Consider the following 25256-nt stretch of genomic DNA (forward strand, 5'->3'; position numbering starts at 1 on the left):
GTTTGATTAGAGCAAACTGGAAATTTTGTGTTAAAAGGGAGAAGTATTTCCAAGAGCAATTGAAATATGCACCATTCAAGTGAGAATAAATTGTCTTATGAATGGTTAGTTCTAAACACATGACTTTTTATCCACAGGTTTTACCAAATGTGCTTATTCCTTGCCGTGTACTTTTATCCTGAAGCAAATAAACGTGGGTTAGGTGACAAAATAATGTTACACTCTTTGTTGGGTCTTTCAAACATGTTTTGTATTTCATTCATTTGTTTGTATAATATGGTCTTATATAAAACCTGGTTATTTTACAGGTCACTAATGAGATAGTTAGGCAACTGATGGAACAGAAAGGACTGTATAACCTGGAAAAGCCTGGTGAATTTACCAACATAGTGGACGTTCAGTTTTTGGCTGCCATGATCCACCCCGGAGGAGGTCGCAATGATATTCCACAGAGGCTGAAGAGACAATTTTCAGTGTTCAACTGTACTCTGCCTTCTAATTCTTCCATTGACAAAATTTTTGGTAAAGGGAAATTAGCTTTGTATCCATCCCATTTTTTAAAATAGTCGTTGATTTTTCCTTATCCTTCTGTTTATACGCATTATTGTTAAAATTGAGGCTTAATTCACCTCTGATTTGTTTACCAGCACATTTTTCTTCAGTAATCACTTCCCAAGTGCAACATCATCAATCCGTAAGTTTTTCAGGTCCAGTCACATCTCTGAATCTCTTGGTATGCTCAGATTTAATAAGAATGACATGAAGGTATTGTTCTAGTGACAAGACCAGACAGTTACTCAGGTGCCACTGATGCTGAGAATGAGTTACTAGACTTTCACAAAGGATGGCTTCATACCGATTTCAGCAGCAGATTAGCTATTCAAGGCCAGTGGAAGCTATTTTGGGAGTAAAAGAATATTTTAATGTACAGTTACAGTAATTTCACGATTATAAGCCGCACTGAGTATAAGCTGCACTTCTGGGTGTCAGTAACTTTTTGTTCTTTGTCCATATATAAGCCACACCTGATTATAAGCTGCATGTTACAATACAGAGTGTGATAAAAGGTATCTATTCTATCACCATCTGTTGAGGGTATGGGCAGTGATCCTTATCTCCGTGGGAGATATTCTGCTAATGGGCCATCCATTGAAACCAGGCGGGGCATTGTTCTTTATCTTTTCACAACCCATCCTTCCTCCAGCAAGCCATTTTCTGCTAATGGCCCATTGAGTCCCACTGTGTGACTGATAAAATTACTGCATCCCTTGGAAGTTGCTCCAGCCAGGGGGAAGAACCCAACATTTCTTACCAAGATAAAACCAGAGGTTTTGGGACACTAAGATAGCCCCTTTCTCCACTGGACTCCAGTGGAAAACCGGATTTCTCTACATCACCACTGGACCTCTGGAGGGAAACTGCACCTTCTGCAGGAGCACTGCTTCAACTGAATCACATCTGTCACTGCAGGAGGATGCAGCCACCATTTAATGGGACTGCTGCCAACACCCTGCCTGATGGGGTGTCAGGTTGTACTCTGACTTTGTCAGGGTTTGGAGTTTGTTTCTTTGTAGCACTGTATTTCTATTTTAATTTCCCTAGTAAAGAACTGTTATTCTTAATTCCCATAATTTTGCCTGAAAGCCCCTTGATTTCAAAATTATAATAATTTGGAGGGAGGGGGTTTACATTCTCCATTTCAAAGAGAAGTTCCTGCCTTTCTCAGCAGACAACTGTCCTCCAAACTAAAACAGCAACTTTTTGTTCTTTGTCCATCTATAAGCCGCACCTGATTATAAGCCGCACTTCGGGTTCGGACCAAAATTTTAGTCAAAATGGTGTGGCTTGTAATAGTGAAATTACTGTAATTAAAAGCTAAATCACCATTGATCTGGTGGGAGAGCAGTGTTAAAAATGGCTGAATTAAGATTCAAATAAATACTGGAAAGCTATCTCAACAAATTTGAAGAGGTTTTGGGGATTGGAAGAAAAAAAGAAAACAGAAACTTCAGATAATCATTGCTCTTGGTGTTGTGCTAACATGTGTTTGATTTGCAAATCTTTTTTTCCACAGGTGTAATAGGAGAAGGGCACTACTGTAGTGAGCGTGGATTTTCAGATGATGTGAGGAAAACAGTAGCCAAATTGGTTCCATTGACACGCAGACTGTGGCAGATTACCAAGCTAAAAATGTTGCCCACACCAGCCAAGTTTCATTATGTCTTCAACCTTCGAGACCTCTCGAGGATTTGGCAAGGAATGCTGAACACTACATCGGAAGTGATCAATGAACCACAGGTAAGTGCAGCACATCACTGACCTTGTTATACTTCGTGTAGGAAAAACGATGAAGAGTGTAGCTCAGCATAAGAATTTGATATTAAAAAATTGTAACTTTAGTGTTTTTCTTTGAGGCAAAGGTTTTTTAATCTGGCTTTTATAGTACCAACTGAAATGACCATTTTGTTTCAAAATGATAACAAGACCCACTCTTCTGTCACAACAGTTTGCTTCTATTTGATTTTCCTATTACTGACAAATGCTAGTTTATTTGAAAGAAGTGAGAAAATAAGTGAGAAGAAATGAACCTACAGTAATTTCACGACCATAAGGCACACCGGACTATAAGGCGCACCCCCCGGGAGTCGGCAAAATTCGCAACTTTGTAGATCATATAAGGCGCACTGGACTATCAGGCGCACTTTTGTTTGCAGCGAGGATCCGCCCCCAGCTCTCCCCGTGCGGTTTCTGGCCGAGGCCCTGTCTCAACCCGGCAGCCATGGGCCCTCGGGCCTGCCTGTACCTGGCGGGGCTGGGCTATGCCTGCCGCCGCTCCGTGCAGCCTCCCCGGGGCCAGGCTATGCCTGCCGCTGCTCAGCCCCGCCTCCCCAGGGCCGAGGCATGCCCGCCACTACTTGGCCCCGTGTCCCTGGGCCTCTGGCCCCGCCTACACCCTACTGCCGTGGCAACGTGGCCCTGCGGACCTGTCTCCACCTGGCAGGAGGGGCCCCGCGGGCCCCCGGGCTCGCCTCCACCTGGCAGCCATGGGGTCCCAGGCCTGCCTGTACTCGGCTGCCACGGAACCGTGGCCCTGCCTTCACCCGGCTACTACGGCCCTGCCGGCTCCCCCCATAGCTCACAGCTCACACTTCCGTGTTGGCAAATTTCCAAAATTTGTACATTTTATAAGGCGCACCGGACTATAAGGCGCACTTCCGGGTTTGGGACAAAATTTTAGTCAAAAGGGTGCACCTTATAGTCGTGAAATTACTGTACTTTAACCCAACGAAGATGCTCATATATTGAGTAATAAATTGAATAGTTCTTTCTTTCCATTACTGTCTTGAGACTTTCAGTCACTATCTAATTTCAAATGGTTTCTGGCTTATGGTTTAAAAGGAAGAAATGGTAACAAGTATTAGTAATATTTTTTCCATGATCATCTTTCTTCCAAAAAAACATAATTTCTCTTCTAATTATTTTAAGGAAAAGCACAGTAATTTTGCGACTATAAGGCACACCCTTTTGACTAAAATTTTCCCTGGAACCCGGAAGTGCGCCTTATAGTCCAGTGCGCCTTATCTGATGGACAAAATTCAAAAAATCTCCCAGAAGTGAGAGCTGTGAGCCGCGGGGGGAACTGGCAGGGCCATGGCTGCCAGGTGGAGGCGGGGCGGAGCAGCGGCGGGCACGCCCCGGCCCTGTGGAGGCAGAGCCGCCCCTACACAGGCACTCCCGGGCCCCGTGGAGGCGGAGCCGCCCCTACACAGGCACCCCCTGGCCCCGTGCAGGCAGCACGGCCCCTACAGAGGCACGCCCGGGCCCTGTGCAGGCAGCATGGCCCCTACACAGGCACCCCCCGGCCCCGTACAGGCGTCGTGGAGGGGTGGCGGCCATAGCCTGGCCCTGGAGAGGCAGCATGGAGGGGTAGCGGCCATGCCCCGGCCCCGCTGGATACAGGCGGGCCTGGGGGCCCGCGGCACCGCCCCTGCTGGGTACAGGCAGGCCCTGGGGCCAATGGCTGCCGGCTTGAGGCGGAACCTCAGCTAGCAACCGTGCGGAGGGAACTGGCGGCGGAGCCTCGCTGCAAAAAAAAAGTGCGCCCTATAGTCCGGTGCGCCTTATCTGAGCTACAAAGTTGCGAATTTTGCCGACTCCCGGGGGGTGCGCCTTATAGTCCGATGCACCTTTTGGTCATGAAATTACTGTAATTTATAGTTTTAAACTCTGAAACATGTAGTGCTGGAAATGCAATGTTTATGGTAAACATAGAAAATTTGTTAAATATTTGGTTTATATAATTACTTCATGTACAATGTGTATCTCTCTTTGTTGAATAAGCTCCTGAATTCTATTGCATCTAAAATTTTTAACTTCAGAAACAATTTTAATTTCTGTGGCAAAAATATGGAACACTTAAGTTATTTTATATATATATATATACACACACACATATATGTATGTGTATACACACACTCAATTAGTGTCTTTTGAAGTGCAAGAAACAATTGGTCAAAATACTATTATATAATTTACATATTAGTTCTGAGACTTGACATAGTATGTGTCATTTGTACAAAAGTGCTGTAGGCTGAACAAAAGGTCTTCAAGGAGCACCTGGAATTTTTCGTGCTACTGTACTGTAATAGTATCGGATTATAAGCAGTTCTTCTGGTGTTAACAGCCAGACAGATCCTCCTTCTTCATCCTATGAACAAAGTGAGGGACTTGAAAGGTGTATTGAATTTATAGAAGGGATGATATAAGCACTTAAACATTTTTCTTTGCTGTTATTCTCTAACTACTTTGGCTGTAGCACTGGGAGTGATATCTGTGTTTGGCATGAAATCATTTTTATATCTTCAGCCGTCTTCTACTTGATGACCAGTTAGAGAGGTGGTTTATCAATACATAAACATGTTAACTGGTATGGATATGGTTTTAGGGCTGGGGAAATAAAATCTTCATACACTTCACTTTGGAATGCTAGATTAAGACCTCTTACATAGGTAATTGTATCTAATCTTAAATTGCTATTGGGCAGAATAAGAAGCTCAAGGTATCTCTTCTGAAGAACCCCCCAAATACTCTTTCTTTTCTAATGTTAATTTTATTTTTAAATAAAGAAATGAAGGCAGAGCTTTAATGTTGATATAGTTTCTTTGCAAACCAAATGAGTTCCTCAGTACTAGAGAGACATAGAGCTCCTGGAGCATGTCTGGCAGAGAGCAACAAAGACAATAAAGGAACTGGAGCACTGCTTTTAAGAGGAGAGGCTGAGGGAGCTGGGCCTGTACAGCCTCAATATGGGAAGGCTGAGGGGAGACCTCATCAATGTCTGCGAGTATCTGAAAGGAGAGCATCAGGAGGACAGAGCCAGGCTCTGCTCAGTGGTGCCGAACAATGGGACAAAAAGAACTTCTTTACTGGGAGGGTGATGGGGCCCTAGAACAGGCTGCCCAGAGAGGCTGAGGAGTCTACCTCACTGTGGATATTCAAGAACCATCTGGATGCAATCCTGTGGCATGTGCTCTAGGATGATCCTACTCAGGCATAGAGGTTGGACCAGATGACCCACTGCCATCCCTTCCAACCTGACCCATTTTCCTTCTGTGATTCTGTGAAATTCCTTTTTTTTTTTTTTTACGTAGGTGCTGATAAAACTGTGGAAGCATGAATGTAAGTGTGTTATTGCTGATCGTTTCACAACCTCAGAAGATGTTAATTGGTTTCATACAGCTGTGGCAAAACTCATTGACGAGGAATTTGAAGATCCAAAAGCTTTGCTGAATCATGAAACAGATGCGTTCTTTGTTGACTTCTTAAGGGATGCACCTACAAGAACTGGTAAAGATTGGCTCTAATAATCATGGAAATTACAAGACTAGGCAAGGGGATATGATAATAGATACTAAGAAAAATATGTTGTAAAAATTCATACTAAGTTTATGCATCAAAAGTGACTTTTGTTCAGTGGCTTTGATGGTTGTCTGTGTTACCAGCTGTGGTATATTTTTATCTTAATGGGATTTTTAAGTCTGTATTGATATCCAAATTGTCTGTATAGGGGAGCCTTGCTTTCATTTAAATTGGTGTGGCAGAAAGACAGAGCTGCCGTAGTGAGCGTGAGTCTTTATTGTTCCAAAATGATGAAGGAAGTGTGTCATGAATGACTTGAAATGGTGGGATTGCAGTACTAGATAAAGGACAGCAATGTAGGTAATGTGCCCTAGAAATCTGATAAAAAAGTAAAAATTAGTCTCTTGGCCAATCCAATACCCTTTAGGAAATAACTGTTACATGATTTTATAACAAATGCCTATTAATTCAAATTTTCCTGAATGCTAGTTATACCTCTTTAAAAACCCACATGACCTATAGCTATACCTTTATATTTTTCAAACAAAAACATGTTGCCACTGACCTCACTAAATGACCTCACAGTATTTGTCAATTGTTGCAAAAGAACAGAAAACATTTGTTTGTGTTTAGGGGAAGGTCATTGGATGATTCAATTATGTGTTGCTATCACCACACTGATGGAGAGTGGAAGCAATAAGAGACTGGCATGAATGCCCAATGCTATTTGAATCTTTCCTTGAACAATTGAAATAGACGGAAGGCAGTGACAAAAGGAGAATAAAAGATAGGACGTACTTCACTGGAAGGAATCAAATAGAAGTAAAAGTAAACTGATGTAAGAAAGGAAATAATTGCATCCCTAAATAACTTGCTAAACTTGATCACTGTAGTGAAGACTGAAATGTAAGTCTGAGAGGACATACTGAGAGGACGAAGAGTGATCTTTAATGCAAAAATTCAAGTCCACACTAGAAACCATTATGTTGAACTGAAGAATAAATGTAAAATTATAAATATATTTCTCAAAATTATTTGCCTTCCTAATGACAAATTATATATACCTGTCATGTAATGTGCCTTTTAGCATGGAACTTAATCTAACTTAGACCAAGCAGGAGACTGTCATATAGAAATGCTGTATTTTGTCCTCAATAGATTTGAAGACCTAGCCTAAATCCTGAGGCTTGAGAACTCCCTTTCTGTTTTTGGCTTTAAATGAAAATAACAAGTGTAATTTTGTTTCATTTATCCCTATAATGGCATTTAGTGTTTCCCATTATGGTGGAATTGTAAGAGTGGGACTTTGATTTCTGAAGTCTTAAATATATAAAAAATGACATCTGACATTGACTTCAGAGAGCCCTATGCTCAGATTATTAGTATGTTTACGAATGCTACATAATCTTTTTATCTCTGGGTTGTAAGAGCACATTATGTTTGTCCTGAGAGAAATACATAAAGGCTTAGATCTAAGCTTAAAGGAATTGTTAGTGGTGCTAGTGATCTCAAGACCCTCCACCTATTCAAAGGTGTTTTTATCAGTTGTTTTTGGCATTGTTTTTTAGTACTTGTGATTATAGATCTTGAGACTGAACAAGACTTTAAAATAATACATTTTGCTAGCTGCCTCTCTAAATAATGGAAAAGTCTACCCTTTCTTAGGTTTTGTACTTCATTATACTGTCCTTGAGCATTAACATTAATAATAAAACTGTAGGAACAGAATTAAGGTGATATAATGCTTTTAGATGTTTCAAAACTGTTAAAGTATCACTGCAGTTTAACTCCTCGATGTATTTCTTATTAGTTTCTTATCACCTGCTAATTTGCTCAAATGTCTTATTCAACTTGTAAGGAATTTATTTCCACCTGGAATACTCCTTTTGGTTAACCAGTGCTTTGAAAGGTTAAAATAAGAAGTCAATTCATTTATTAGGTTTTAATGTAGAGGAGTGTTCATATGAAGAAGCAATATTGATCTAAAAATTCTGAAATAAGGATGAATTCAAGCAAACAAAAGCTGCAATATAAAGGACAGCTGAAAGAGAATTAATAATCTCTGTATTTTGAGTGAGTAGGTTCTGTAGTACAATGAGATTTTTCTTAAAATGTGTTTTTATGTATGTATGTTTGGGTTTTAGTTTTGGGGTTTTTTTGTGTGTTATTTTTATTTTTTTCTTTGAAACTGCTTGACTTTTAGATTGGTGCAGTGGAAAGGAAATAGAGAAAAAATTTGAAACAGGAAAAAAGTTACAGACACTATTCTAAATATAGTGGAGTTTGGTTGGGGGTTGGAAGATTTTTACCCCACCTTTCTGTCACTTACCTTCACATTGGCTTCTAGTATTTTACTAAGCCTTAAGGAAATATTTATTTTACTGGAATGACTTCTTTCATTGATTTTAATTATACCAATTAGAGGTAATGTTTTGAATTATACAGTAGTTTCACGAATACAAGCCGCACGGACTATAAGCCGCACCCCCGGTGCCTCGACAATGTTGCTGTCTTTGTCAATAGATAAGCCGCACCCCGAATATTAGCCGCACTTTCGTTCGTAGCGAGAATCCGTGCGCAGCTTTCACAAATTGGCCAATTAGTAACAGTATCGCGGCATAGCGGGATTTACTGGCTCGGGGCGGGGCCAGGAAGGCTCGGCCCGCTCATGGTTGCCGACGGGGCCGGCCGGGTGGTGCTGCAGCCACCGCCGGGCTCACTGGCCCCCCTCTCCCGTCAGCACCGCCTCGCTGCCGCGTTTGCTCGTCCTGCCGGCGGGCCAGCCGCCGCCGCCGCTGCCAGGCACGCCGGCCGCCCTGCTGCTGCGTTTACTCGCCCTGCCGGCGGGCCGGCCCCCGCCGCCGCTGCGAGGCACGCCGGCTGCCCTGCTGCTGCGTTTACTCGCCCTGCCGGCGGGCCGGCCCCCGCCGCCGCTGCAAGGCACGCTGGCCGCCCTGCTGCTGCGTTTACTCGCCCTGCCGGCGGGCCGGCCCCCGCCGCCGCTGCGAGGCACGCCGGCCGCCCTGCTGCTGCGTTTACTCGCCCTGCCGGCGGGCCGGCCGCCGCTGCGAGGCACGCCGGCCGCCCTGCTGCTGCGTTTACTCGCCCTGCCGGCGGGCTGGCCGCCACCACCGCTGGCAGGCATGCCGGCCGCCCTGCTGCTGCGTTTATTCACCCTGCCGGCGGGCCGGCCGCCGCCGCCAGGCTCGCCGGCCGCCCCCTCCCGTCTGCACCGCAGCCGCGTTTGCTCGCCCTGGCCGGCACTGTAGGCCCCCGCACCGCCGGGCACCCCCACGCTGCTGGCCCCGATTCTGCTGGGCTTCCCCCGCTGCCAGGCAGCCCCACCCGCCCGGCTTCCTGCTTCTGCCATGCTCCCCTGCATTGCTAGCCCCAGTTCTCCCGGGCTCCCCCGCCCTGCTGGCCCGGGCTCTGCCGCCCCCCCCTGCCCCGCCCTGCTGGCTCAGGCTCTGCCGCCCGCCCCCCACACTGCTGGCCCCGCCTCTGCCAGGCTTTCCCACCTCAGCCGGGGCCGGCCGGGCTCCAGCTTGGCTTGGGGCTGCTGCGGGCTCTCACTTCCGTGTTGGCAGCTTTTAGAATTTTGTCCATGTATTAGCCGCCCTCGAATATTAGCCGCACTTCCGGGTTTCCACCAAACTTTTGGTCAAATTGGTGCGGCTTGTATTCGTGAAATTACTGTATATTTCTTCAGCAAGTTAGAAGAGGCTTAGCAAAACTGATTGATCTAGGATAACTGGAAAAATACATCCTGTAGCATATATAAATCATGAAATCCTGAAACTAATTGAGCTAAATGTATGTAAATAAGAGCAAAATTCTACTAGTATTGCACTGTATTATTTTTCAGGAATTCCAAACCATCAACCAAAAACCCCCTGATGTCTGCCTGCTGGCACTGTTCCAATGAGATTTGTCAGATATGTTTAAATGAAATATGGTCTGGATTAGAAGTGAGATGAATTGAAAATTGGCTGAATGGTCAAGCCCAGATAGTGGTGATGAGTGGCTCAAAGTCTAATTGGAGACCAGTAACTAGTGGTGTATCCCTGGGGTCAACACAGAGTCCAATCATCCTCAATGTTGTTATTGGTGGACAACCTGGTGATGGGGCAGAGTGCACCCTAAAGCCAGTTCCCAGATGACACAGAACTAGGAGGGGTGGTTGATATGTCAGAGTGCTGCCTCTCCTTAACAAGAACTTTGTATGGTTCAACAAAGGGAAGTGAAAAGTCCTGGACCTGGGGAGCAAAGGTCTTACACACCAGTATGTACTGGTGGTCACCCATCTGCAAGTCAACTTTGCAGAAATGGGCCTGGAGGTTATGGTTGACACTAACCTGAACATGAACCAACAGTGTACTCTTGCAAGAACTAGTGATGTCCTGAACTGCATTAGAAGATATGTAGGCAGCAGGCCAAGGTAGGTGGTCCTTTCCCTTTTTTCATCAGTAGCAAGGGCACACCTGGAGTACTGTGTCCAGGTCTGGGCTCCCCAAAACAAGAAGGACATAGATATATACTGGATAAAATCTATTGAAGAACTTGAACATCAGTAATCACCTCTTTTATTTTCATTTTTTTTCCTTTTTTTTTTCCCTTTTTTTTTTTTCCCTACTGTGATAGTCTGGTACAGGTTGTCCATAGATGTTGTGGAGTCTATGTTTTTGGAGGTATTCATAAGCCACCTGAGCATGACCTTGGGGAACCAGCTCTAGGTGGCCCATCTTGAGCAAGGGATTGGACCAGATGACCTTCAGAGGTCCCTGCTGATCTCAGCTTTTCTTAAATTTTACTTTAATATTAAGTAATTTTATTTACTGTAGGAATTTTTATGAATGAAGGCATGTCACCTTTCAGTATGATCAAGGTTATCAATGGCAAGATGTTGCAGCAGCACGGTTGCCTCCTTTCTTTGAGAGTTGACTTGTGCCTTTCATATCACCTAAGGACACAAATGTATGCTAATTCACAGTGAATATATTTTTTTGTTGTGGGTGTTATTAATTTCAAGAATACTTTTTTCTAGTGCAATTATTTAATCAATTTAGACTATTTTTCTTTTACAAGAAAAGATTATTTGCAGTTTTTAATTACAGTATTTATTTATCTTCATTCTCTGTTGCTACTTTTTTTTCTAGCACCTAAACAAGTACCATTTTTCATCATTCAGGTTTCAGATACAGAGAAAGAAGAATATTTAGGGGTTTTTCTCATTTTGTCTTTAAAAATTAAGTAGCTAAAATTACCATTTCTTGCAGACAGGGTGCACTCAGCACCTCTCATATGTACATTTAATATATAATATTATGTACAATAAACCTGTTTCTGGGTGGTGAAACTTCTAGTTGTCTTCACTTACTTATCCCCTCATTGAACCTTTGTCAATTATTTAAACTACTAAGGTTTTATTACTTGCTGTTTGTTCTAGATGAAAAACCAGAGGAAACTAGTTTAGATATTCCCAAAATCTATGAACCAATCTCCTCATTTCATCAGCTACGGAATCGTTTAAATAAGTTTTTACAAGCATACAATGAGAATGTTCGTGGTACTGGAATGGACATGGTTTTCTTTGAGGATGCTATGATTCATTTAGTCAAGGTACAGTCTTGCTGGATTGCCATTTGTTGTTCTCTTGCCCACATCTCCTTTGAGTAGAAGTACGGATGAATCAAAATAGATTACTTCTGAAACGACAGCAGCTAATTTATTGCTAGCAAATATTTGATCTGTCACTTTGTGACTAGGTATTAAAACATATGTAAAACTTTTCAGAAAATGCACCATATGGAACTATTCTTTTATACCTATCTTTCATGTTTGGTGGGATCATGGCGCTAGCTATTCTAATTTATTTCAACCTTCCTTCTTCTTAATTCTTCTGGGAGCCTTTCTTGTCTTTGGAATGAGTCAAATGAAATTCAGGTTAAGACATAATTGGTTGCTTTTGAAGGACTATGCACAGCAGAGTAGGAATTAATGTAGTCCAAAATTCTTTTGTGCACCCACAGTATGCTCACTACTTTTAAAGTTCTTTTGAATATGTATTGGAACTGACCATAACTTTTAGCACAGCACAGCTTGATATGATTGTTCACACAGAATAGGCCTTATATAAGAGAGAGCCATTATAAAATTATTTTTACACCAGAACCCCTATTGTCTCAGTTGAATACTGAGGTTTTCAGTATTTCTTATAATAAATTATTAAGAACTTGAATATTTAATTTCATTTTCCCCCGAAATAATATTAAATATAAAAAAAATTTAGATTTAATTATAGTTGGAAAACACATTGCATCTGCAGTTTTCAAAATGTTTAAGGTAAATTCTTGTTGTTTCACAAAATTAATCTCTTTCTAAAGTTCACTGCAAAATCAATGATGTTCTACTATGGATTTCTTTAGGACAATTGCAAATGATCATCACACTTACCAATAAGTGTCTCATTTATTCCTAGGAAAAAACTGTATAAGTTTAGGATGTAGTAAATTTAACATTTCCACTGATCAGCCATTTGTCATCAGGAATATATTCTTTGGGTAGCCAGATGGTAAATACTTGTAATATTTGATTAATCTTTGTTTGGATAAAATGAATAGGTAGTGTTTCTATGATTCTAAATTCTTGAAAGGAACAACTGTGTAGACCTGACATATCTTCTAAGAGAAAGTGAGATATGCACAGTTGAGGTAATGCCTAATCTGAACTGACATAATATGACTTGAATGAGTTAAAGCTGAGAGATGTCATAAACAGAGACCAAAGTTTCCAGTTAACAGCTTGTGTGCCTCTGCTTGGAGATGATCTAATAGCCATTATTAAAATGATCGGTGATATTGCAAGGGTGTTGTGCAACTGAAATTTTCTTTCTCTGGTTATATAATAAAGAAGCTTAGACTAAACCTTATCTTTCTTATGAAACATTAACCTATGGAAAATAACAAATACATTACAACCAATATGTGAAATAAATAGATTTAAAATTAGAGGAAATTGGCATGCCTAATTTTAACTCAGAGGAAAAGTAAGCAAATAAGTATCCCAGGTTGCTTATTGACATGATGGAATTCTTGAGTCATCAAAGAAATGTTCAAGATAATAAAGAGAACAGAAGCCAATCCCACATATCATTGCTTGTCCGGAGGAAACCAGCTGCTAACCAACTGGCTGGTATTATCATGTCTTTGAGAGGTAATTTGCTCTGTGCTGCTCTGGATATGAATGCAGGCTCTTCTGGGTACAGTTAGAGTTTGTCTGCGTGCATCTGATGGGCTGCGAAGAAGGTTTGTCTCCTGTACTTAAAGACATGTTTTCTCAGCATCAGGTAGCATCTACCTGCACCCATGTTTCATGGCATTGTTTTTTGGCTGTGGGCAGTGGGACAAGTGCTGCATGCAGTTCACAGTTAGTGCTGAAATTTTTTTTGCTCTGAATTCTAAAGGGTCTGTTTGTTCACATTGCACAGTCCTGAATTGAAGGGAAAAGTGGAGCCAGTAGGAAGGTACTGTCTTTTGATGTAAAAAATAAATAATGGCGTGGAAAAGACATGTAGATCTAATTGGGAGATGTTTCACCATGATCAAATGTTCATACTTGATGCTGTGCATTTCAAGTAAATAGAAGCATAACAAGTTTCATTATAAAGACAGTATTATTATCTGCTGCAGAGAATACTCTTTCTTCCAAATTTAACATGCCTGGGACATCCTGACTTTTGGGTCACAATGAAAGGACCTGGTGAGATGTGTCGTACCAAAGTTATCCAGAGGTCATGGTACTGGGGAAATTGATATTTCCTTCTCAATTTTGATAATACCTCATGCTGTGATAGCACATCACTGAGAAATCACAGCTGAAGTTTACTTGCACTTTGTGGGAGATGTAATTCTACTGATAACTGAATATATATAGTGACAAAATCAAATGGTTGCTATACTGTTTGACAGGTCAACAGTAAATACTGCAAAGTGCAAATGTCCATAGAATATATTAATAGTAATATAGAATCCCTTAATTAAACCTTAAATTTTTCATTTGTTATTAATTTCTAATATAACTTTATTAGCGTGGTAACATAGGATTTTTGGGTGTGTGACTTTTACACATGGTAGCAATAAATGACTGGTGTGTTACACAGATTTCTCGTGTGATTCGCACTCCTCGTGGAAATGCTCTCTTAGTTGGAATTGGTGGCTCAGGAAAGCAGAGCTTGACAAAACTGGCATCCTTCATAGCTGGCTATGATACATTCCAGATAATGCTGACAAGGTGAGCATCACCTGAAATTAAACTACATAAGTACTTTGTGTTTTAGCTCTTCCTATGAATAAAACAGGCTCACCTTCTCTGCTTAATGTAGTTTGATCACCATCACATAGTGTGGAAGGAAATGAAAACCCATTGAAACTTGCTAGATTTTATAATAATTGTGAATTTTCACTATCATTGGAGTAGGAAATGATTTGCTGTCTTTCACAGAATGAGAAAACTTGTCACTGCCAATATTCTATCTTTGAGTCTTTACACAGTTCCTTAAATGGTACTGAAAATATTTTTAGTTGGTTATCTGTCCAAAAGGCCTTTATGAATTCATCGTATAATATTTGAAATACTGTCATTTGAGGAACTTGAATCTTTATCCCTGCCCTCTAATTTGGTAGATTTTACGTATATATTAGTATTTTGATAACCTTTTCCAAGCACATTTTTGCTTTATTTCATATTATTCAACCCGATGTGGTTTTTTTTGAAATAACTCAGAAAAAATAAAAAATTAATTATAAATTCTTCTCTGAAGGCCTCAGAATGAATACCTCCCCAACTTTCTGTAGGACAGGTCAGTTTTGGCACTCAAATAGGATGTCGTTTTAGAGAAGTGAAGTTATTTTAAATCTTTTTCAGTTGTGTTCCAGCAGAAGAAATTGTAGATTCACATGTGGGAATGTCCCTTGGTGTGGGGTCTCATCAGAGATAATCTATCTGAAATAAGCATCTTTTTGCCCGAAATTTCAAGACATTGTTTCTAACTTAAGTTTTCTTGGTTTTTTTTTTCTTAAACACAACAGTATTTGTTCAACTATTTTTTTTGGTAGATCATACAACACTTTAAACTTGATGGAAGATCTGAAACTCTTATACAGAACAGCAGGACTGCAAGGCAAAGGCACCTGTTTTCTTTTTACAGACAATGAGATCAAAAATGAGTCTTTCTTGGAATACCTGAACAATGTTTTGTCATCGGGAGAAGTAAGATACCTCCTCCTGATCAATCTTCTGCTTTTTGAAATTAATGATTCTGAAGTAAAATAACAGAATTTATTTGAACATTTTTCAATAAGTCATAGGGTACACTTTCAAAAACTAGAACTCAAGTGCTTTTTGTCATTAGAGTATTATTAGAAATTAATACAGTCTAAAAAACCTACAAAATCCTAGGATAGAGTGAGACAAGCTATCTCAAGGGACAAAAAATAAAATTGAGATTTGGGAAATATTACTGATGTTTTAAAAAGTTGTCTGTCGAATTAGCTATTAGTCTACATTTAGTTTTTGTATGGTAAGTTTATGTCCAGAATGGATAGGATGGATTTAATTGATTTTATTTACTTATTCATTATTTCAGGGTTAAGTTTCGGAGTAATTGCTACTAGTTATTGGAATATGAAGAGAAGGAATTAAAACCATTGGAGGGTGGGGTTTGAATTTTTATAGCAAGTTAGATTTCAATCTATTTAATGGAATCACTTAATTTAAACTTCTTGTTTAAAGGAGTTGGTGGATATTAATAACCTCAGTGTCCGAGATGTATGTACCTTCCTACAATGCTGCAGATTAAAAGAACCTTGTGCTATATCCTCTATTTTTGATCATAAAATAATGAAAAATCTTCCCTCTTCTCAAAGGTGTCAAACTTATTTGCACGTGATGAAGTAGATGACATCATTAGTGACCTCATTCCCTCCTTCAAAAAAGAACATCCACGAAGACCTCCAACCAGTGAAGCTCTTTATGGCTATTTCATGACCAGAGTCCGTCAGAATCTTCACCTAGTTCTTTGCTTTTCACCAGTAGGTGAAAAATTCCGAAATAGGGCCCTGAAATTCCCTGCTCTCATTTCTGGATGCACTATAGATTGGTTTAGCCGATGGCCTAAGGATGCTCTAGTGGCAGGTATGTGTAGGATTTATCTTTGCAGACACATAATATTCTAATCAGTGGTCATGCAGCTGTTTTTATTGTGTTGAGTTTTGCCAGAAGAAACTTAATTGATTCTAAAATTTGATGTAGATATTTTCTTCTTTAGAGTCTGTAATACTAAGTTGTTGAAATATTTCTGACAGAGGAGTGGTTTTGAACACTTTGAAGAAAACTTGCCTGTGAAGATGTCTTAAAAGCATTTGTAAAGAAGGCAAAGATGCTACTAAAGAAAGATTTTTTGTGAATCTGTCTGTGATAGGGCATACAGAAGAAGGCTGTAGTTACCCAGTCCCTGATAGGTAGCAACTAGGTTCAGAGTGGAAAAAAAGTTGCACACTTTGGAGATGAAAGAATACCAGATCCTTGGCTATACTTTTTACTGAAAAGTGTGGAATAATATTGAGTTTTATAGTGAAGAGTAAAGAAGACTGGGTTTTCAGAAGCTGTGTGAAAGCCAAGTTAATACGTGCTGAGTTGTTTTATAGTGACTTGTTTATAAGCGAAGATGTTTTCATGAATATTTATTTAGGCTTTCTTTCTTTCCTAAGTATCTGAGCACTTCCTGTCCTCATTTGATATGGACTGCACTGCTGTTACAAAGAGGGAAATTGTGCAGTGTATGGGCTCATTCCAGGACGGAGTGGCGGAAAAGTGTTCTGATTACTTTCAAAGATACAGACGTTCTACACATGTGACTCCCAAATCCTACCTGACCTTTATTCAGGGATATAAAACCACATACAAAGAAAAACATGCCGAAGTGAAAACATTATCAAACAGGTAAACTACTCAGGCTGCTTCTGTTTTTCTGTAGTTTTCTTCCTGAGGTATGTATATTCTGATACACTTCATTTCAATGCATGGCTTGTCTCCTATCACAGCAATAAAAGGTATTTTTAATTCCTAGAATTATGTGAATCTGCAACTTATTCTAATGTTGCATATAATATATATATATGTATTTGGGAGGGGGAAGAGTAGTGGTGCATGAAAAATAGAGGTAGAGGGGTAGAGGGCATATGAGGTGAACCTAAATGATACCCTTGTGTTGTTGAAGAGTAAAAGAAGACATTTACAGTAATTTCACGATTACAAGCCACACTGACTATAAACCACAACTCCAGGTATTGGCAAACATTTCGTTCTTTGTCCATACACAAGTCGCACCCAATTATAAGCCTCTCTGTCATTCGCAGCGAGGACCCGCGCGCAACAAAGTTGCCAAATAGTAACAGAATCGCCGGATGGCGGGGTTTACTGGCTCGGCTCTGGCCATGAGGGCCAGCAGAGGAGGGAGCCCCCTGCCTCCTCCCCGGGCTGCGCTGCCTGAAGGAGGGAGCTCCCCCGCCACCCCCCTCCCTTGTGCTGCTGGCATGGAGCCCTGCTCTGCCCACCGCACAACAGAGTAACCAATTTGTAACAATCGCGTAAAGCCGGGTTTTACTGGCAGGTGCTCGGCTCAGCACCTGGGCTGCGCTTCCAGGGTTGGAAATGTCAGAAAATTATTCACATATTAGCCACTCCTGAGTGTAAGCTGCATTTCCGGGGTGGGAGCAACATTTTAGTCAAAATGGTGCGGCTTGTAATCGTGAAATTACTGTACATGTAATTTAATAATGTATTGATTATACCATTTAATTTGCCAGGTAGCAACATTTGTTTTCTTGCTGAACACTTGTAACCTCCTGTTATGAACATATAAGGAAAATCCTTAGTGGTTTTGTGAGTACAGAGCCTCACTTAGACGCCCGAGCTTTTTACTTGAAAATTATTAAAGTTGTTTTGATAAATTTATTCCTATTATCAGATGCTTTATTAAATCAATGATATCTATTTGTAGATATATCTTAATGTCAGGAACACCCAACTAGAATGTAAAATTACCAATTAGTGTATCAGTTAGTATTGCCCTTAAAAAAACCTACCTTCTCAGCTTGGAAAGATTGTCATAAAGAACTGGAAACCTTAAAGAAAGGCTTAAAATCTTTTATTTCACTTTGAAACATTCTTTGTGTTCAAAGTCAACTTTAGTTTGAAACCTGTAGTTACATCGGGGTGAAGGCTCATAAAACAGAAGGTTGTTGCCCTGTTTTCTACCTTCAGATTTACTGAGTTAGTTGATTAAGTCTTATTTCTTCCACTTAAACTTAGTTGCACTGTCTGAATTGCTTTGTTTGGGATTACACTTTGTCTGTTCTCCTATATTTGTTCCGCTGTCCAAGTATTGTACATCCTTTGCAATAGCAGCTTCTGTAGAGGCCCTTTAAACTTGTCTGAAAATTCCCAGGAGAAGTATTTTTGACAGAAAAAAAGCACTCTTGAAGGGGCATTTTAATGTTGGATCAGAGGAGTCTTAATCTCAATACCATTTTTCTTTTACTTGCTTTTGTTTGGTCTTGGTTTCTTTTCAGTGTTCGCTTCAAATAAGAAATATTGATTTGCTATAATTTTCAGAATTTTGTAAATAAGAAAATACTCTCTGCTGTACAGAACTCAGTTTTTGAGTATTGGCTCAAGAGGAACAGTGACATTTATAGAACCAACATGTAGGATTTTTATGCAATGATAAAGGCATACTGTTTGATTAGAAGTGGGTAAAATTTCTAACCGCAAACTTTATTAATGTACTTGATTGTCCACTTTTTTGATTCTGAAGATATCAGAAAGGTGAAAGTTCTTGTCCAAGTTTTATTTTTGGTATAAAGCATGTTTTGCAATTGTTCATTTTGATTGATGTGATTCATTCTATAGATGAAAAGTAGAGTGTAAATTGCATAATGAATGAGATGCTTTTTATTTTGCATTTTAACTTCAGAATAAATACTGGTCTGGAAAAATTGAAAGAGGCCTCTGAGTCAGTGACTGCTCTAAGCAGAGAACTGGAGGTAAAAGAAAAGGAGCTTCAAATTGCCAATGAAAAAGCTGACATGGTATGTACAGCCTTCAAAGTGTTTTGCTGTTTGATTTTTTTTCCTCCATTTATTGCTTCTGTTTTGAAAAGATTAATCAGTTAAAATGAAGTTCAATGTTGGAAAGAAAGGATCCTGGAGAAAATTATCTTATTTGAGTTTTCTGGAATTGGACAGATATGATTTTACAACAAAATCTCTTTTAACTATGGCACGTGGGTTTTCTCACATTCTAGGTTTTGAAAGAAGTTACTGTAAAAGCACAGGCTGCTGAGAATGTGAAGGGTGATGTTCAGAAAGTGAAAGACAAAGCCCAAGCAATTGTAGACAGTATCACAGTTGACAAAGCCATTGCTGAACAGAAGTTGGAAGCTGCCAAGCCTGCTTTGGAAGAGGCAGAAGCAGCCTTACAGGTTAGTACTTGGACCATGTGTGACATTATCAGTGAGAAGGTGAATACCTTTGAAATACAAAATTGCAGGTACATTCCCTAACTCTTCACTTGACAAAAATAAATATACATATTTTGAGGCTTTTTAAGTTCAGTTTGTTTTTCAACCCCAAAATAGTCAATTTTCAGAAAGTGGCAAGTTTAAACTTTCTTTGAAACTGTAATAGTTGTAGCATGTGCTGCAGGTTGATGTACTGAATATTGAAACAGCTTGTGTGCAATGAGTGAAATGCTGTCCATGTAAAATCAGTTGTAATTCCATCCAAAGCCAAACCTTCTATTTTAAGTGTTCACAAAGAAGTTGCATTTTCAATAAGTTTTCTGTTCCACTATTTTATTTACCCTTTAAAAAAAATTAAAAATTTATTAGGAGTTGTGGCATTACCAAGACTTAATTTCCTTCACCTTATTTTCTTGTAAAGCTTTTTACATAGAATGTCTGTTTATTTAAGACTGAAAAAGATTATTCTTAATCTTGCATAATATTTATCTTCATGTCTGCCTAGCTGACTTTATAGGAGAATGTGGCTCAAGACGTTTTGCTGTGAGCAGTAGTGGAATCTGAAATATACCTGTTAGATGCTACCAGGGAGCTCATATCTCAAGAAACAGAAAAGTATGAAGAAAATGCCTCAAGGACAGACAAACCTTAAAGGGATATATGTAGATTTACTGGAAATTGTATCTTTCCATTTGAGAGGCTGCCAGCAGTTGTGGTGGTTTAAGACTGATTTGAAGTAATGGCATGATCAACTTTGAAATCTAGTGTAGAAAAATTTTTATGGATCTTCTGAATGTAAGACTCCACTTTGAGTGAGAGATGTTTGACAGTCTCTGACTGCCATGATGCTTAAAGGACAGAGTGCAAAAGTCTAAATGAAGGTTGATGACCTGACAGCTGGGAAGAATGAAATAAGGGAGAAGGTTTGTATTATAAAAAATATATATGATATATCACCCAGAAAAAAGGTTAAAGAACTAGCAACAGCAAAACAGAAAACCCTGTACTGGGCAAACATTCTGACAAGTGAAGAAATAAGCAATGTTAATTACTTAGCATCTGCAGTATAAAGAGGGCACCAGTATCCTGTGTCTGGACTGTATCTTATTAAAGCTTACTTTCTACTTTTGAATAAAATAGCTGAACCAAAACAATACTGCTCTTCTTGAAATGTAGGGTGCTAACAAATAAAAACCCGATTTCGAGAAAAAACAATGCTGGCATTATTGTAAAACTTCTCAGTGGGAAAATGTATTTGGGCTTAGTCTTGAAATTCTTGGATTTTCTATGATAAATTGCTCTACCTGTGTCTAAAGGGGAAAGGCAGACTATCGTAAAAAGAGACCTAGTAGAATGTGTATATGTATTCTCAGCATTCATTCATTCATTCATTCACTCATTCACTCCCTTAAGCAAGAATCTTCTCTGTATGGGTCTGGATCTTTCACAAAATGAATCTCATAACCATTACAAATTTCAAATTCGAGCTAGGGATTCCTATGGTAGAATTCTGCTTGCAGAGTTGATAAATGTCTATTAAAATATTTGATAAATAGAAAGGTAATTACTCAGATTAAAAAAATTAGCTATTTCATTCAATTTTTATCATATTTTGAGAATGATAAATGCTACATTAAGAGAAAAGTATGTACACAGCATCTTACAAGCATTTCTAAACATATGAGATTAGTTTTTCAAAGTTTGAGTAAGAATTGTCAAAGTTCAGTAAAACCTTGTTGCACTTGGCCCTGAAATAAAAATAGCACATTAAATGCACAACTACAGACAATTAAATAAATATATAAAATTTAAATGTAACTATTTTGACACAATTTGTATGTTAGCAAACAAAGGCTGAGCTGAATTTCCTAACAGTCACTAGGAAGCACTGGGTAAAGTTTTGACACAGATATCTGGAAAAACCCTGGTGAATTGTTTGGTGCACACTGAACCCAAAAAGCAGCAAAATATTGAAGGGGAAAAATGGGCTGGTAGAGGGAAGGCGATCTGGTTAGTCTGCAGTAATCTGAAGTCCTTTTATTGAAGTATAGTAATTAAATTCTGCCTTCATGAATTCCCAGTGAGGCATGTGCTAGGCTGGAAGCAAGGTGTCATAACACTTGGAGTAACCTGTTGCTTACTGTTTGGGCTGTCATGTACTTGGACTGATTAAACTGCCTGTGAATGAGCAGAGCTACTGCTCAGAGTTGTGTGTGTTGTAGGAGCTGCCTGTCAGCAGCTCCCATTGTTCAGGGTTTTGTTGCTCTGTATGCGGTGCAGTAAGCACTACCACGCAAATCAATTCTTCTCTAAGGAGACATCTACAGCAGACTTTTCTGCTAAGTCTTTTCTGATTCATGATGTAGAGTTATGAGTTACAGTGTTAGACTTCCACCCTAGGCTTATTTAGCCTTACTTGATAGGACCTAAGTTTTCATACCTTATTATAATTTATTTTTCTCGCAGGCCTGCTCCTATGCCAGGAATATTCCTGATAAGAAGTATTAGAAAGTGCAAACAAATACATATACCAGGCTTTGTCACTGGTTTCCCTTTTTACCTTTTTAGTATTTCCTTTCTAGACTCAATTTCTGGTCAATATGTTTGCATTTAAAAAAAACAAGTAAAATTTCAAGATATTTCTGGTTTTCTCTTTCTTATTGTCAAAACAGTTCATCGTAGTTTTAAGGTGCTGCTGTGCTGAGATTTCCTAGTAGCTGATAGGAGTTAGTAGTAAAAATCTGGTTTGGGGGATGCTTCTAGCTTCATGCTTTTAGATGTAAAAATAACAGAAATTTTTTTTTTCTCCCATTGATTAATGTTGTTGGTGAGCTTATGCTCCATGTTTGATTACCTAAACAGTGACAGTAATTGCTTTGCCCTTTGTTTTAAATTCCTAGACAATAAAACCTGCAGATATTGCCACTGTCCGCACGCTGGGCCGGCCTCCTCACCTCATCATGCGCATCATGGACTGTGTGCTACTGCTCTTCCAACGTAAACTCAACCATGTTAAAATTGACCAGGAAAAACGCTGTACCATCCCATCCTGGCAAGAATCTCTGAAGCTGATGACAGCAGGGAACTTCTTACAGAGCCTACAGGTGCTTGTGCCACCTTTATTTTTTAATTTTTTTTTTTTTTTTTTTTTTAATAACGTAAGGAAATAAAGGACAGTGTTTTCTCTGGCGTTCATAGGAGAACAAATGTGCAAGGGAACTCACACAATAGATCTGAAATATTAAGGGCTTAAGAATAAATATGCCAGAATGAAATAAGCTTTAATCCTTCTTGCAAAGTCATACTATAAATCAGTTATAATTTTTCCTAAGCAAGGCAATGAAATTGTTTTAGGTGACAAATGATTTAAAGCTTTAAGCATTTGGTTTGGATAGCCATTACTTATCTATTTCATTAAAGCTGATAAAACCCATATTTTTTTCTGGTATTTAAATTTTCATTAATTTTCAACATTGCAGCTTGTGCACTGGCTTGGAAAAGCAGAGATGGTTATTATGATGAGCACAACCAGGACTTTTTAAAAAGTCCTTTAAAAAGTCCATTTGGGATCTTATGGTTCACAGTCTTTGTGTAGGGAAATGGAAAAACTAACTTGTAAACAAATCCCTATTCATAACTAAAACTAAGAATATTATGATTTATCTAGTTGGAATAAATGGTATGTTTTCCTCCTCCATTGAGTGGTGTCATCTCTGATTTCTGAATTTTGAGTTTACTTAATTTGTCACTGGTCTATTAGGAGGCTTGACTGGCTTTGTATGGTTGGTAGTGGCATGGATGTTATTCATGTGGTGTTCACATTGCATCTGCTTGTAAAGGTTTCTAATGTTCTAAAGGACTTCAGTATGTAATTTTGCTTAATTAAACCTATTTGTCCTTCAGGGAGCAGCTATTTTCCAAGTTTTTCTGGCATAGGGTTCCATTATACTTCATGAATAAATTTGAGGAAGAAAATTTAGAGCTTTTAAGGGGAAAAGGGTAAAATATACTTTTTCGAGAAAAGAGTAAAAATAAATTCTTTTAAAATTAAATATATTCCACTAATTAGACAAGGTAATTTAACAGTAAGATGGCTGGCTTGCCCTTTGAAAGGATTGTCGTGTAGAATCTGTGTTTTGAACCAGAGTTTAGCCCTTCATTTTCTTTTTGAAGATTGTTAAAACTTATTCTGTTTTAAGCAAAATTAAATTTCAAGCAGGACCTGTGATATTTTGAAACAATGATTAGCTGTGTAACAGTAATAGGAGTGTGAGAAAGCAAAGATCATGAAGGCAAACTTTTTTCCATTTTGTATGTATATGTAACAGTGGAATGACTTTATAAAGGTCTAAAAGATGCATGAGACAAATAATATCATGTTAGTTGTTTGTAAGTAACACTTATGACCTTTGTCGTGTTCTATGTATTCTGAAATACATGTATATATAATTTACACTTACTACCTATGTTTTGTATCCCGCACTTTTAAAATTTCTTTTTCAGCAATTTCAGAAAGACACAATTAATGAAGAAGTGGTAGAGCTTTTGAGCCCTTATTTTGAAATGGTGGACTACAACATTGAGACAGCTAAGAGAGTATGTGGGAATGTTGCTGGACTTTGCTCATGGACCAAAGCTATGGCGGTATTTTTTTCCATCAATAAAGAAGTATTACCTTTAAAGGTACATCTGTTAGTCAGTCAAAGACATCAGTCAAAGACACCCTTTGCTCCTTCTCATCCCCAACTGTCTGCACTTGAGGATTTAATCTATGGGAAACTTCATCTGCCTAATTTGAACTGGTGTTTCCCTCTGCAGAAATTTATTGTCTTGAACACTGTAATTCTGCCATAAAATACATTTTAAATGTACTTCCACTTGTAAGTTGTCAAAATTATGAAAGAGATGGCGTGGTTTTATGCTTCTGGACCCCTACTGAATGGGGTTAAAGCATCAGTCATCTCATTAAATACACTACTGCAATTACTCTACATTAATTTTGAATTCAGTAGAAAAAAGCCTTGAGATTTGGTTCTTTTAATGTTCCAGATCTCAGTTCATAAGGAGATTGTACAGGGACTCTTCATTAATGTTATGTAGAGAAAAAAAACGGGCCTAAGTAGTTACAATGAAAGTCAGGAAGAACATGGTCAAGCACATTTAACAGAGAAGAGCTTGTATTATAATGGGGATGACTGAGAGGAGAAAGATTTGTGTTTTGACCTAGCATATTGGTTGGACAAATCATGTAGACTTCCAGAGGTGTCATTCTCTTCTGCAAGCCATGTCAGATTAACTTTTGTGTCACATGAAGAATGACTGGCATTCCCAGAATTATTTTTAATTATTTTTTTCTAATTGACATTAAACCAACTGTGCCAGTGCAGGTATCTGAATAAGGAATTTAGTTTGTTGTAAAATTCAAATAAATGGTGTTGGTGAGTGATGAAATCTCTACTGAAGAGTTCAATTTGAAAATGTAGTACAAGAAAATTTTTTGGAATATATTATAGTAAATGCTTTGAAATTCTCAGTGTATGAATATACTCTTATGTTTTTATGCTCTTTAGGCTAATTTAGCGATTCAGGAGAAACGCCTAACCAATGCCATGATGGATCTGCAGAAAGCTCAAGAAGAACTGGGAGCCAAGCAAGAAGAACTAGATATTGTGCAGGCAGAGTATGAAAATGCAATGAGAGAAAAACAGGTGAACTGCGCTGCACAGAAAAGAAGTTTCTACCCTTGCTTTAAGGAACACTTTATGTGTTCTTTCAATTTTACTATTATTCCTTGAAAAGGATGTTGATGGACTGCAGA

General features: G+C 39.1%; 1 protein-coding gene across 1 annotated transcript in view; it reads left to right on the forward strand.

The window, feature by feature from the left end:
- The window catches only part of DNAH5 (dynein axonemal heavy chain 5), a 157979-nt gene that overhangs the window by 107711 nt on the left and 25012 nt on the right, over nt 1-25256 (forward strand). The window contains exons 51-63 of the mRNA XM_033058468.2: nt 309-522; nt 2075-2298; nt 5652-5847; nt 11306-11478; nt 14018-14148; nt 14973-15126; nt 15783-16050; nt 16626-16857; nt 18893-19007; nt 19223-19399; nt 22339-22542; nt 23942-24121; nt 25009-25146. Coding sequence (XP_032914359.1) covers nt 309-522; nt 2075-2298; nt 5652-5847; nt 11306-11478; nt 14018-14148; nt 14973-15126; nt 15783-16050; nt 16626-16857; nt 18893-19007; nt 19223-19399; nt 22339-22542; nt 23942-24121; nt 25009-25146 — 2406 coding nt within the window. The remainder of the gene's footprint in view (nt 1-308; nt 523-2074; nt 2299-5651; nt 5848-11305; nt 11479-14017; nt 14149-14972; nt 15127-15782; nt 16051-16625; nt 16858-18892; nt 19008-19222; nt 19400-22338; nt 22543-23941; nt 24122-25008; nt 25147-25256) is intronic.

Source organism: Catharus ustulatus, chromosome 1 (assembly GCF_009819885.2).
Source record: "Catharus ustulatus isolate bCatUst1 chromosome 1, bCatUst1.pri.v2, whole genome shotgun sequence".
Taxonomy (NCBI): Eukaryota; Metazoa; Chordata; class Aves; order Passeriformes; family Turdidae; genus Catharus; species Catharus ustulatus.